The following is a 13453-nucleotide window of genomic DNA, read 5'->3' on the forward strand; positions in this document are numbered from 1 at the left end:
CTTGGCTGCCCTTTGACCTCTCTCCAGAGCGTGCCATCCTCCGACCTGCTGTGGCTCCGCTCGCTCACCAGTTCTGTGGTGGGTCCCCCCACTCTTGCTGGAGTGAAAGCTCTGTGAGGCCAAGCCTTCCTCGGCTTTCCTCCCTGCTGCCCCCCGGAATGAGAACTGTGCCCCCCACACATAGACACTCAGCGAGCACACAAAGTGCCGCCAATGGGACCAAACAGGGCTTGAGGGCATTCCCTTAGAAATGGGGTCATGGATCTTCTCTCTCTCCTCTGTTTTATCATTAGTCTTCTGAAGGCTAATTTCACAGCAACTGTGATGCTTAATTTCGCTGAGTTAGAACTGGCCAGACTGAACTCCTTGAGGGTAGGAGCTCTACCTCTAAGGTCTCCAAGCTCCCAGCATTTCACGTAGAGTAAATGCTTGATGGCTGTTTGTTGAATGAATAAGTGAATGTTGTCTGGGCCTTGGACATGCAGAAAGGTGGCATCAGCACAGAGAGAAAGTGGTTTGCCAGCAAGCACCTTACAGACTGCCGGCAGGGCAGGGCTCGTTCTCAGGACCACAGACCAACACAGAAGATTTAGAAAGCTTCTTTCCTGTGGCTTTAGATATTTACAATCCACTTAGAGGAGATAAAACAGAATCATGTAGCGTCTCCGAAAAGCTCAGAGTGGTTTCACGTTTCCCACAACCACAAAATGACAGGTTTAAGGAAGAGAAGGTAAATTCGTAGGCCCCACTGGTCAGTCCAGTCCGTGAGTGCTGAGAACCTACTACGTGCTGGTGCTGCCTTAGGATCTGGCAACGCAAAGATGAATAAAACTGCAACCTTGCCTTTGAGGAGCCCCCAGGCTAGACAGCTGGTGAGGTCATTTCAACCATGTGGGCAAAGAGCAGAGGGAGAGATAAGTGCAGAAGATACTGGAAGCAGAAAGGAGGAGCAGATAACCCCAGGGGTTCTCAACCTCGGCACTGTTGACATTTGGACCAGATAATTCTTTGTTTTGGGGGCTGTCCTGTGCGTCTCAGGGTGTTTAAGCAGCATCCCTGGCCTCTACCTGCCAGGTGCCGTAGCAACCCCTAGCTAGGACAATAAAAAATGTCTCTAGACTACAGAAGTCGTGGGGCCCAGTGCAACATGAAAACGTGGGACCCTTTATTCAAAAAGCAGGGAAAACGAGTGTTATTGAAGATCCTGAAATATAAAGATTTTTCAATTCTTCAGTGATCTCTCTCTCTCTCCCTCTGCCCTCCCTCCCTCCGTCCCCTCCCCACACACTTTTTCTCTCCTCCCTCCCTCTCCCCTGTTTTTATTTGCTACTTCATGTCTCATTCCCTGGGGAATGGGGACACGCTACTGGGGTTAGTGCAAGCCCCCATAGGTGTCTGGGGACTGCTCTGTGACTCAGTGTGCAAACGTGCACTCCATCACCAGCTGCCAGTTTCCCTCCTGACCAGTCAGCTGCCCAGGTCACGGTGCCCCATCTGTGGGCATGGAAATCAAGCCATGCATGTACCCTTTCCACCACTGCTCCTCTGACACAGACAGGCAACCCCCAGAGGTATTACAAGGATGTGGTTTGGTGAAGGCCTTACACAGCCGCCCGCCTCATGCTCTGTGGCATTGCCAGCTTGTGTCAGGGATGCTCCACCCTGAGATACCACACGGCCAGAGCAGCCTATCCCAGTCTCCCCGTGCCCACAGTCAGATCCCCTAAAGGCACAGAGGGAGGCAATGGCTGCCGGGTGAGCGTGGGGAGACAGGTCTGGCAGGGCTAGGGACACCAGGTTGTGCAGGAGCTGGACCTGAAATTCCATCCCAGAAAGTCAGGGAGGCGACAGGAGATGATTCTGGTGAGCTGAGGCTCCAAGCCCCTGGGGCCAGCTCTGACATCCCATCAGTCTTCACTTACAAAATAGAAACTCAAATGTAAAATTATTAAGAATTTCGGGACAGGGACTACAGTGCGTTAAACCCCAAGCACATCCAGGAACACCCTGCCAGACAATGCCAAATCTGCCCTAGGGGCCCAAACCAGCCTTGGCTGAGAACCACTAAACTCATTCCAGGCTTTGCTGGGGTTTCCTAAGGGAGTGAGCCATCAGCGGATCCCAGAAGGCCGTGGGGGGCCAGGAATCGCTAGAAGGAACAGAACTCATCAGGAAAGTTTCCTGTGGCGCATGAATTTTAAAGCAAGTTTTCAGAGGAGCTGCAGAATCTGGTTTGCGCTTGAAGCCTTTGCTCAGCCCTTCTTTCTGCCTGAAACACTCTCTGACTTCTTGTCAAAATCCTACTTATCCTTCCAGGGCTCTGAGCCCCTACAACACTTTGCTGGCTCCCCTATGATTATTAGCATTTGTTTCTATGATTAATTGTGCCAGGTGGTTTATGTATTTATCTTTCCTGCCAAATTCTACGCTGTTTTCTTTTTTTATAGGTGAAGAAACTGAGGTTCAGAGCGGCCCCTCGCCCAATGTCACACCTAGGAAGTGGAAGAGGCAAATTTCAAACTCAGATCAGCCTGACTCCAAGCCCCATGCTGATTCCCCTGTTGTATCTGCCTCTTGGCTACAGATGTTAGAAGCCAGACAGCGCTATTTTGATTTCTAACTTGGTATGATCAGTAACCGGCTTTCTGAACCTCAAGCGCTCTGAGCATCAGCTGAGAAAACTAAAAGTAGGAGTAATAATACTGTCTCATGGGGCTGTTAGTAGGAGTAAGTGAGATGTCTTATGTAAAACAGTCAGCACAGGGCTTCTTATAAAGCCGCTCCATTCTAACTAGAAATAGAAGTATTTACATGTCTCTACGTCCCACTATATAAATCGAATCTTGCCCATCTCAGTGGCCGGACACCTACCCCAGCACCTGGCACGTAATGGGTGCCCAGTAAATGTTTGCTACACTGAGTCAGCAACCCTGCAATGCTCTTTACCCCCAGGCCTGGGAGCAGGGACTGTGTCTAGTCACAAGAGCATTGAAGGACACCATCCCCTCAGCGTGGGGTCCCGTGGTCACTGTCATGCCCAAGGTGCATGCGGTAGACAGCACTCCTGTCCAGACACAGCAGGCAGAGCGAGCACAGGGGCCACCAAGGGGAGGGGGGGCGGAGAGGAGACAGGTGGGGGAGGCACAGGGTAAAGCAAGTGCCTGGCGGGTCCTGCCTCATAGACTGGACCCGGTGTCTTCCCCAGCACTCGTGCAGCTTTTCAGGAGTGGAGATGGGAGTTTCTGGGCGTGTCTTATTCTTAGGTCTTGTACGTGGGCCGCACTTTGTGTTACCTTGTCGTTACACAAACACAGTGTTGTGGAGAAAACGCTGGCTTCTAGATTCAGAAGACTTGGGTCAAGAGATGGTGGGTCTGCCACCTTCAGGGGGTCGGTCGGTTTTCCTCTCGGAGCCTTGGCTTCCTCATCTGTGAAACGGGAATGGTAATGCCTGCCTTACCTTCTTTACGGGGCTGTTTTGAGGATCAAAGGAAAGGAGAGAGCTCTTTGCACACCACTAAACCCTGTTCAAGTATTACAGTTCTTTACGTGGCAGATATCTCCTTGGACAGGAAAGACTGATCTGTCTCTCACACACCTGATCACAAGGTGTCTCTCTGTGCCGAGACCATTCGGGGTGCTCCTACGTGCTCCCCCCTCGGTTTGGGTGGGTGGAGGGTTTGGAAGTTGCCAGGAAGGGCCAGAAAAGAGGCACTGAGAATGCGGGATTAGAAGGTCCGTCATTCAGATCTCAGGTTCCGCTCCTTAACCATGTGTGGGTCTCTGGGCCAATCCTTCTCTCTCAGAGGTTCCATTTGCTCATCAATAAGGTGGGGTTGATACCACCTATCTCGTAAGTTCATGAGGAGAAGGGGAAAATATAGCAAGGGCACCTCACTAGCACTTATTTGAATATTAATCTGGAAACAGATTCCAAGGGATTTTAGTAAAGACTAGTGCTCTTCTTTTTTTTTCTAAATACATACCCGAGCCCACATCGTCCAGTAAACACTTATGGAGTACCTGCTGTGTGTTGGGCCCACTGCCAATCACTCTTCATGGCTGTGCTAGGAGGAGGAATAGATTATTGCTCTGGAATGAAGGCTCTCTGTGCGAGGTGTAGTATTTATTAGTTTAATATCGTACTAGGTTGCTAGTTTTTAATTTAATCTTTTACAAGCTACTGGGAACACCCTATTTCTAAAAATGACCCAGGAGAAGGATGTGGGTTGTTGAATCGAAATGAGGGAAATCTCTGCTACCCCTAGGAGTTTCCCCGACGAAGATCATCTGATAGCAGCATGTTTGGGAAATAGAAGCACAGAGTGGGAAGGGGTTTCTAGAAAGAAAGCTGAGGCCTGGGGTTGGTGGGATTTGAGATTTTCCTGTATTCATTCATTATTAGCTCACAGCTCTCCCGTCAAAGGGCTTCACACATAGCAGACGCTTGGTAGTATTTGTCAGTGAACTCAATCCAGAAGCTCTCCATTTAGAGGAGAGGCAGTGGGGGAGACGGGGAGGGAGGGAGGGAGTCCCTGAACCACGTCCTGTGATTGAGGAAGCAACTTGGTTGTAGGTAAGCCCTACTCTGGCCAGCCCCCATAACAAGATGTTTTCCTGTGTTATCGAATTTAATTCTTCTATTAACCCTATAAGGGATAAATTCCATGATTATCACCATCTACATGTGGTGATCATATATACAAAGACTCAAAGAAATTAAGTAACTTGCACAAAGCCATAGCCATACCCACCCCCACCCCACCCCCCAGAAGCAGCTGGTTTGGCTCCAATGCTAGGATTTCTCTAGTGCAATGTTCTGTATCTCTTGGGAAAGGCATTTCTCCTTCCTATATCTGCTTCCCCAACCTGAAAATAGACTGTGATATGGGATGACTACAAGATCTCTTCAGATCTCTGGATTTCTACCTGTGTAAGTGCTTTACCCAAGGGTTGAGAAACTGTGGCCCATAGGCCAATTCCAGCCAGCCAGTTGTTTTTATAAATAGTTTCATCAGAACACAGCCACACAGGGGCACCTGGGTGGCTCAGTCTGTTGAGCATCTGACTTAGGCTCAGGTCACGATCTCATGGTTCATAGGTTCGAGCCCCGTGTCAGGCTCTGTGCCGACAGCTCAGAGCCTGGATCCTGCTTCGGATTCTGTGTCTCCCTTTCTCTCTGCCCCTCCCCGCTTGCACTCTGTCTCTCAAAAATAAACATTAAACTACAACTTAATTGCTGACAATTTGGGAAATTGAGCAGTACACATAAAGCAACAAAAATCTTCCTTAGTGGCGGCATCCAGAGATGATCTCTTGTTCCTTTGTTCAACAGCTATTTTATTGAGCATGTGCTATGTATCAGGCATCTCTCCAGGCATTGAAGAGGAGGACCTGAGACAGTCCCTGCCCTCATGGAGTCTCCTGTCTATGGTGTACTTTTCCGAGAGCTGCTCAAAAGCCCCGTGGCCAGCATTACACAGAAGTCCAGTCTGAGCTCTTAAGCCATCTGCCCAAAGGCCTGGAAACAGATAGCCTGGTAATATGGAACCATTTAGAAATGTCAAATCATAGAAGATTTATTTTTCAAAGAGCAGAATCAGAGGCTCAGAGAAGGATGCTCACCAAAGCCCTTGGGAAGGTGAAAGAGTCCTCCAGAAAGGAGTATTGTATCCAGAGCTGGAACCTCAGACTCTAACCCTGCAGTGCAGAAAGTTCTCTAGGCTATGGACAGTGCTAATAGTAAGACCCTCCCCTGCTTCAGAGCAGGATAGAACAGTATTTATGTTTTGCTCTAGAGAAGATTTCGTTTTGATGCCTTCTAGGGACTGCCAAATCAATGGGAGAGCCTTGGAGAGTGGAGTGGTAGGAGGTAGAGGACCAGGCTCTCTCTGCTATAAGCAAAGGAGGGTAGCCATGGAAAGTAGGGGGAAGATGGTGTGCCCAAGAGCAGAAAAGGAAAATCACTTATGCTATGAAGTCACAGGAGAGTTGAATCCACTGGAACTACGTTTGCCATCCTGTGAAATTTCCAACATGGTGCTCCAAACGCCTTCATCCAGTAATGAGCCAATTGAATTTTAAATGACCTTACACCAGGGCCTGCACTTCCTATAGCAAATCTTGTGACTTAACCTGCAGGTGCATTTTTTGAGTAGAAGAACTTAGTATGATCTCTTTAAATACAGTGACTATTAAAAAAAAATAAGCTAGGAATGAATGATATCAAAGAGATCAGTTGCCTCACTTGTTTGCATGTTTTCATGACCTATATCTCTGCTTCTTTCTCAACGTGTGGGAGCCGGTCATCCTCTGGGAACTCACGATTACTAACTCATTTAACCCTCACACAAAAACCCAGTAGGGCGTATTATCATTTTTCACATAAGGAATCTGAGGGTCAGAGTGATGATGCACTATGCCGAAGTCACACCGCTGGTTAAGCAGATCTGAGACCCAAACTGAGGTCTGTTTGATTTCAACATCTACCCTCTATTTCTCTGCCGTGGATCCTTCACTTCTGCTGTTTCAACTTCCCATCTCCCAAAGCAGTAAAAACTGGAGACTTCCCTCTTTTAACCCTGCTCAAAAGTCCTGAGCCCCAATCCCAGCCCCTCATTTACTCCAAGAGCTGCAAGCCACCTCCTTTAAAGTCTTATGGTTTATTTTCCCACCTTTAAAAGGAGGCTAACTATATCAGTTCATCACCAGTGTATCCCGTGTGAAGCATAAGTACAAAGTATTTCAACTGTACTCTTGTTTCCCCTATTTGGGGGAAGTTTCACCAAAGGGTTTTAAGAGATAACTCATTGAATTAGCATTTATGACCCACATCCTGAAGAACTGTCTGCTGAGATCATTACACTTTTCCTTTTAAATATCCATATGAAGAGGTAGGTGTTGTATCTGCTCACAGAGCTATAGTTGCTGTTACTTACTGAGCACCCATATTACACCAGGTATCGTATCCAAGGTAGGAATGAGCAAGAGGATTACAGGAAGTTGCTGGACATGAAGAGTCAGGTTGACTGAAAGGCATACCTGGACACTCATAGGAAGTTTCCCTCTGAAAGTGAAACTTCCCCTACGCTCACATCATTGGCCTGGGGTAGAGGGGAAAGAATGGGTTTGCTACCACCTGAATTTTGAGAGATAAGGAAACTTGAGTCAGACAGGGCACATGGTAGTTAGAACTACAAATCAAAGCTTTGTTGTTAAAAGGGAAGTGATTGCTGGTTTTTTAATGGGTTTTCCCAGCCGAACACAGAAACTGATCTTCAATTACACTTGACTGCTTCTATCATGATAGCAAGTGAGACACAGAGAAAAAGAGATTGTTCTCCAGGGACATTTACTCTGAACACTTCATTATCCTGGCTGAGGGGATCTCGGTAGGCAGAGAATGTTCTCCCATTGGGCCGAATTGGGAGGGGCAAGGACCTGCCATATGTCACAACAAACTAAAAGACAATAGGGTGAAATGAAGGACCCTCATTTCCATGAACTTATTAACCCTTTCTCAAGGGAAGAGCCTGAGACAGTGTAAACTTCCCGGAAGGCTCCATACACTCCACGCACACAATCACCCCCTTCCTTCTGGCTCCAGGCACGTGTCCCAGGCATCCCCAGCAGAACCCGTGTTTAAGAGGCAGCCTCACTCTTAGCAGTCAAACTTGGATCAGTCGCCCCTGGAGCTTCAGCTCTAGCACACCTAAGAGATTTGATCCAGAATGAAGCAGATGAGAGCCGCTGATCCTTCCTCCCCCTTGCTGAAATTCCACATTTCCCAGAACTAGTCCCAACTTCCTCCTGCCTTTTAAAGGTGGGAATGGTAGGAGATTTTGATTAGAAGCCCCTTTGCAAATTCCCTGCTGATTCTGAATTTTTCTCCCTAATCTCCCAGTCCCTCCAACCCCAGTGCTGGATCTGCCCGATTCTGAGAACACTAAGTCCCCAAAGGGGTTAGATTTTCCTACTGGGAACTGGCTTCCTCCCCTTTCCAGGCTGAAAAGTGTGAACACCAATTATTAGACCAAGGGGTTCACAGGTGGTCTCATTCAATGTATGCACCACCCCTCCCCCTGCACTGTCCGCTGCAGTATTTCTCGGATGAGGAACTGAGGCTTAGAGAGGGTCAGGGGGTGTCCTCTGCCTATGGGTCTGTGAACGGTGGATCCTAAAAAGCCCCTTGCCCTGTTCTTCTGCAGGTCAGAACCAGCCTGCACGTCCAGGTGCGCCCCAGGCCTCCTTCCTTTCCCTCCTCGGCGCCCTGGGGAGATGCAGGTGAAACTCTCGTAAAGCTGAACGGTTCCGGTTTCATTCCTGACCCGGACCCAGGTGGAAAAAAACTTCATTCCCTCAGCGGCTTGGTGGGCGTCTGCTCCCACCAGTGCTGTGGTGACCTCGCGGCCGCAGAGCGCCATCCTGGGAACTGCTGTGTCCTGGAGCTGCGAATAAACCAGCAGGCAGTGGCCCCGGGGACACCCGGCTCCAACCGTCCGCGCAGCTAGCTGCTGGCCACGCGTTGCTTTCACGGCTAGGAAGAAGGCCCAGCGATTCTAGTTTTGCCCGGAAAGCGGAGGCGCTTTGATATTCCGGGTTTAAACAGGAGAGCATGGCCCAGGCGGCCAGCTCCCGCGAGGCTTGGGCAGCCTAGGTGCAGCCTGGCTGCTTGCGGGGCTCACCTTTGGCTACTCCCCTGACCATAAATTAGTGGGCGCCTCCTCCCAAGGGTTCTCCGGGCCTCCTTCCCGCTCGCCTACGCTCTCCGGGCCAGCAGTTCTGCAGATCCAAACCTCCAGACCCGTGTGGTAAGGGCCTGGGGTCTGCAGAACGGTAGGAGGGGTAGAGCTAAATGGGGTCGCAGCGATCCGCACTCACCCCGCCTGACACCCCCACTTCCCCCGGGTCTCCGCGTCCATTCCCAAGGAGTCAGTTTCTCCTCCCCAGGCTGTCTCTCCCTGCCGGCCACCTGCGTCTGTTGGGATGCCTCCGAAAGTCTCTACTCTTTGCATCCTCTTCCATCTCCTTCCAAGAGCACCCTAACTTCTTCCAGCTCTCATCTGAACCCCCAAAGGGCAGTTTCTTGTCTCCAGACTAAAACTGGACCCGCAGCGGGTGGAAAAGCCCCAAAGCCTCCCACACTAAGCTGCAAGCTACTTGCTTACCAAGTCCAAAGGTCAGCTAAAGTTTGGCTGATAAACAGAACCAGTACAAGAAGGTCTTCAGCCCCCCAGCGTGAGTACAATGGACCCTGGCAAGCCCTGCTCCCGGCCCGGGTCTCCAGCTCTCCACGTCTGCTCCTCATGCGCTCCCTCTCTCGCTTTTCCCCCCTCCCCACGACCATTTGCATCTTGCCGAAAGCCGGGCCCTCCCCACTAATTTGCATATCTTATATGGCCTAATGGTGGCGATCATGGCAAGTTAGAAGTTTTCTGACTCCTCTCGGAGGAGACTCCGGGACCCCGGGGAGTAACAGGTGTCTGAAGGGTGGGGGGGCTCCTGGACTTGGGGTTCGCTTGTGAAACTCCCCTCCACCCTCCTCTCTCGCGCCCACCCCCTCACCCCCTTCTTTTTCTGTCCTTGGAAAATGGTGTCCAAGCTCACGTCGCTCCAGCAAGAACTCCTGAGCGCCCTGCTGAGCTCCGGGGTCACCAAGGAGGTGCTGGTCCAGGCCTTAGAGGAGTTGCTGCCATCCCCGAGTTTCGGGGTGAAGCTGGAGACGCTGCCCCTGTCCCCCGGGAGTGGGGCCGACCCGGACACCAAGCCTGTCTTCCATACTCTCACGAACGGCCACGCCAAGGGCCGCCTGTCTGGGGACGAGGGTTCCGAGGACGGGGACGACTATGACACCCCTCCCATCCTCAAGGAGCTGCAGGCGCTCAACACCGAGGAAGCGGCCGAGCAACGGGCGGAGGTGGACCGGATGCTCAGGTAGGCGCGGACCGAGGTGGAGCCCCTAGAACCCGGGCCTTGTGCCTGAGCTCCGCTGCTTCAGACCCCTCTCGCCAAGTCCGTTTCCCACCAAGGAAGTCCCCCGGGGGGCGCTCCGCTTCTCTCCCGACACCTGGACCCCTCCCAGTACCTCAGTCGGAGGGCCCTGAATCCCGAGCTCCCTCTCCCCCTGCCCAGGCCAGCGCCCCGGACCGCGGGGTCCTCCCGGCCTGGGAGAACCGCAGCGGCGGAACCCTTTGCGGGAGGATTGCGCGCGCTACTGAAGGTGCGGGTGGGTGCAGTGAGACGGTGGCCACTTCCCAGGAGCAGAGACTCGGGCCGCACAAATCCCGGGCCGAGCATTTTTCCCGGGCCAGCCTCCTACCCGGTCCCGGGAAACGCAGGCCGGCCTCGGGCGCAGCGTACTGCTGTTCTTTGCAGAGGGCCTGGGGGCACCCGGGGCCGGCACTCGGGGGGCCAGTGCTCTGGAGGGCACTCCCATCTGCAGCGCCCATGCAAGGCCCCAGGATTATCCGGAATCCTCAAAGCCGGTTCAGATTTGCAAAAGGAAATGTTTGCGTGTCGCAGGGCCCGGCCTGACCCGCACGGGGCAAAAGAAGCACGTATCTAAGCAAGCGCGGGGGGCGCGGGGGGGGGGGGCGGCAAATGCGGCTAAGACCACATTCGCAGAGGATTTGGTCGCCTACTGAGAAAGAAGGGCGTTTCCAGATCTCGCCCCCGACATCCCGGCGTCCTGGGGAATTCAGGCAGGCTGGCGGGTCCGGGATCCTTTGCAGGGCCTCTCCGACCGGCCGAGGGCTTTGACAGCTGGTTACTAATTATCCAAGGAGCCCAGCGGTACCCTTAGACCGCACGTCTCTCTCGGCCGCTTGGCTTGAGGACCGAGCCCCTCGCGTGGCCTCGGACACTTGAGCGCCGCGGTTTCAAGGCAGGGGCCAGGACCAAAGTTGCGCTCTGATTCAGGCAGCCTCGGTCGCACGGCCGCAGCAGCAGTTTGGAGTGGGATGTGACCTTGCATTTGAATTTGCGATCTGAGGGCCCAGCGGCTTAGTCTCTAGCAAAGACAATGGGGGGGTTTCTAGTCCCCCCCCCAAAGTATTTGGCCATTCGTAGGTTTGGGGTTCCTGCCTCGCAGTTTCCGCGAGCGGCGGCGGTTTCTCCCGCGCCGGGGTTCGGGCGCAGGAAGGCGAGGGGTCGGAAGAGAAGCAGCTGGGGCGACCGGGGCTAACCGAGCTCCCGCCGCCTGCCACGGGGAGCCAGCGGGGCCCAGGCCTATCCACCTGGCTGCAAGCGGCCGCTTGTAGCGGGGCTCTGGGAAGATTTGGGCAGCGCGAGGCGACCCAGGGCCCCCTCCGCACCCAGCCCCGCGCTGGGCTGGACGCAGCAGAGATGTAACATAAACGGCAGCACGTGGAGTTAGGGTGTTATTAATTTATTTCTATAAATCATCAACAGAAAGATACACAAAGAGTCGTGATTAGGTTGAAAAGAGAGGCGGGTTATTCATTGGTGAAGTTGTAAAGGCGGCTTAGAGGGGGAAGGAAATCCAAACGCCGACGCGGGTCGGCTAGCCGCTGCCCTCGCGCACGCCGGGCGCTGCGGGGCGCTCCCAGCCAAGCCCCCCGGCGCCGGACCTCGACTGCCCCGGCCGCCCCGGGTCGCGCGCACCTGCAGGCCCTGCCCGGGCCTCGGCCCTGTGCCCTCCGCCCAGCTCCTGGCTCCAGCGAGGCGGGGAGGAAGGCGAGGGGCCGAGCCCCTCACCCCGGTATAGACGCTGGACAGACCCAAGGTCCCCCCCCCCCTTTCCCCGGCGGGCGCCGCCTTCCCTCCCCCCACCTTCGGGAGTACTCAGACTTTATTAAAGTAATTTTTCAAGAAATTGCTAGCGGTTCCCAGGTCATTGCACGGTCGGCTCCTGAGCACTCCCTTTTTTGCCCACCCTGTTCGAAAGCCGAGAGAACAGAACTAAATTCACTCTTTGGACTGCCTGGACGCTCTTTATACTTCCTAGAAGGGAAAGGCGACAGGGGAAGGTCCGGGACTGAGCGTCGCCCAGCCCCGGGACCCGGGCTCTGGGCTCGGGGCCTCCAGCGCCGGCCTCTGCCCTGGGGCGCCTGCAGCGTTTGCAAAGTGGGCTGCTCCCTGAGGAAGCCAGAGCTGAGGCTTCTTAAGGAACGCGGGGCGAGCCGTGCTGGGGTCCAGGGCTTTCCTGCTCGTGGGCAGCAAAGTCACTGTTGGAAAAGGAGAGTGCTGGGCCCACTCGGGGCGCTGGGGTCGGGCGTTTGACACCTGCGCCCCGAGCACGGTGGCGGCTCGTGCTTCTCCGAGTCCGTGTATTTTTGGGGGTCGGAACCCCCCCCCCCCGCCCCATGTAAGCTGTATTTCCAATGAACAAACGTAAGCAGCTCTCAGGGCGCTTCCCGGTGAACCCAGGTGAATTCTGTGGTCAGAGCTGGAAAGGTAGAAATAACCGCGCCATCTTACCCCTGACTCCTGTCCTCAGATGCGGGCTCAAAAGTTTGCTGCTTTGCAGGGTTTCCCTGGGTTTTTTTGTTGTTTTTTTTTAACCTTCCAATTGTTAGGCTAATATTTCTTTCCACAGAACCCTTCGCTCTAAAGAACATTACACTATTTTGCTAGGTTTCTGAGACACACGAAATGAACACAGGTGAAGAAATTTGAACAAAACGGAAATAGTCAAAGAATCTGTTAAAGCGATATTAACTTTGAAAATCCAAACACTCTAACTTTTGAAGCAATTGTGTTTGTTGGAAATGTTTTTCCGCCCTAAAAACCTCTGTGGAAATACTCGTCAGAAGTAAGCTTTAAAATGATCGTGGGTGTTTATACGGGTATGTGCATTCCACGGACCTGTTAACACTACTTTTAGTCAAGGTGAATTTTACATGTGTGAAACTGGAACGTGTTTTCACATTTTTTGTTTTTGTTGTTAGTTTATTATGTTTTGTTACTTGGATGTAGCTTTATAGATACTCAGGAAATGTACTAACATATATAATTAATCTTAAAAGTTTGTCTTTCCCAAAAACATCTCCACCAAAGCCTGTGATTTCACGAATTTAATACCAGACTTGTTAAAATAGCCACAATTATTCAAATGCTTACAAAATATGTTTAAATTACTAGGTTTTTAAATTCATCAAGCAAAAACTAATTTTATTTGACCTACGATAGGCACCATTTAGAAATGAATTGGCTATTTCATTTACAACACTATCCGTTTTGTCCTCTGCTTTACACGTTCTTTATTGTTTGGTATGAAACTAATTTTTTCCCTTCGTTTTTTTTTTTTTTTTCATGTTCTATGAGGCTACTATGCACATCAGCATACAGTAAAGGGGTGCTGGGTCTGTTTTAAAAGTTAAATATACAGCTGTATTAAACAAACAGTACATGTGATGTATTGCATTAATGCTTTTGTTCTATACTTTGCCTCATTTTCTTAATTTCTTGTTTTAAATTATATCTCTCACTTTTAA

General features: G+C 51.8%; 1 protein-coding gene across 5 annotated transcripts in view; it reads left to right on the forward strand.

Moving 5' to 3' along the window:
- Positions 1-9345: 9345 nt before the first annotated feature.
- HNF1B (HNF1 homeobox B) overlaps positions 9346-13453 on the forward strand; it is a 53382-nt gene continuing 49274 nt past the window's right edge. For 3 of the 5 annotated variants that reach the window (XM_007096034.3, XM_015543752.2, XM_007096035.3), the window contains exon 1: positions 9396-9932. In XM_007096034.3, coding sequence (XP_007096096.1) covers positions 9589-9932 — 344 coding nt within the window. In that variant the 5' untranslated portion in view covers positions 9396-9588. Of the gene's footprint in view, positions 9933-13453 lie in introns of all 5 variants that reach the window. The other 2 variants (XM_015543753.2, XM_015543751.2) reach the window with 2 other exon arrangements.

The sequence above is a fragment of the Panthera tigris genome, chromosome E1 (assembly GCF_018350195.1).
Source record: "Panthera tigris isolate Pti1 chromosome E1, P.tigris_Pti1_mat1.1, whole genome shotgun sequence".
Lineage (NCBI taxonomy): Eukaryota > Metazoa > Chordata > Mammalia > Carnivora > Felidae > Panthera > Panthera tigris.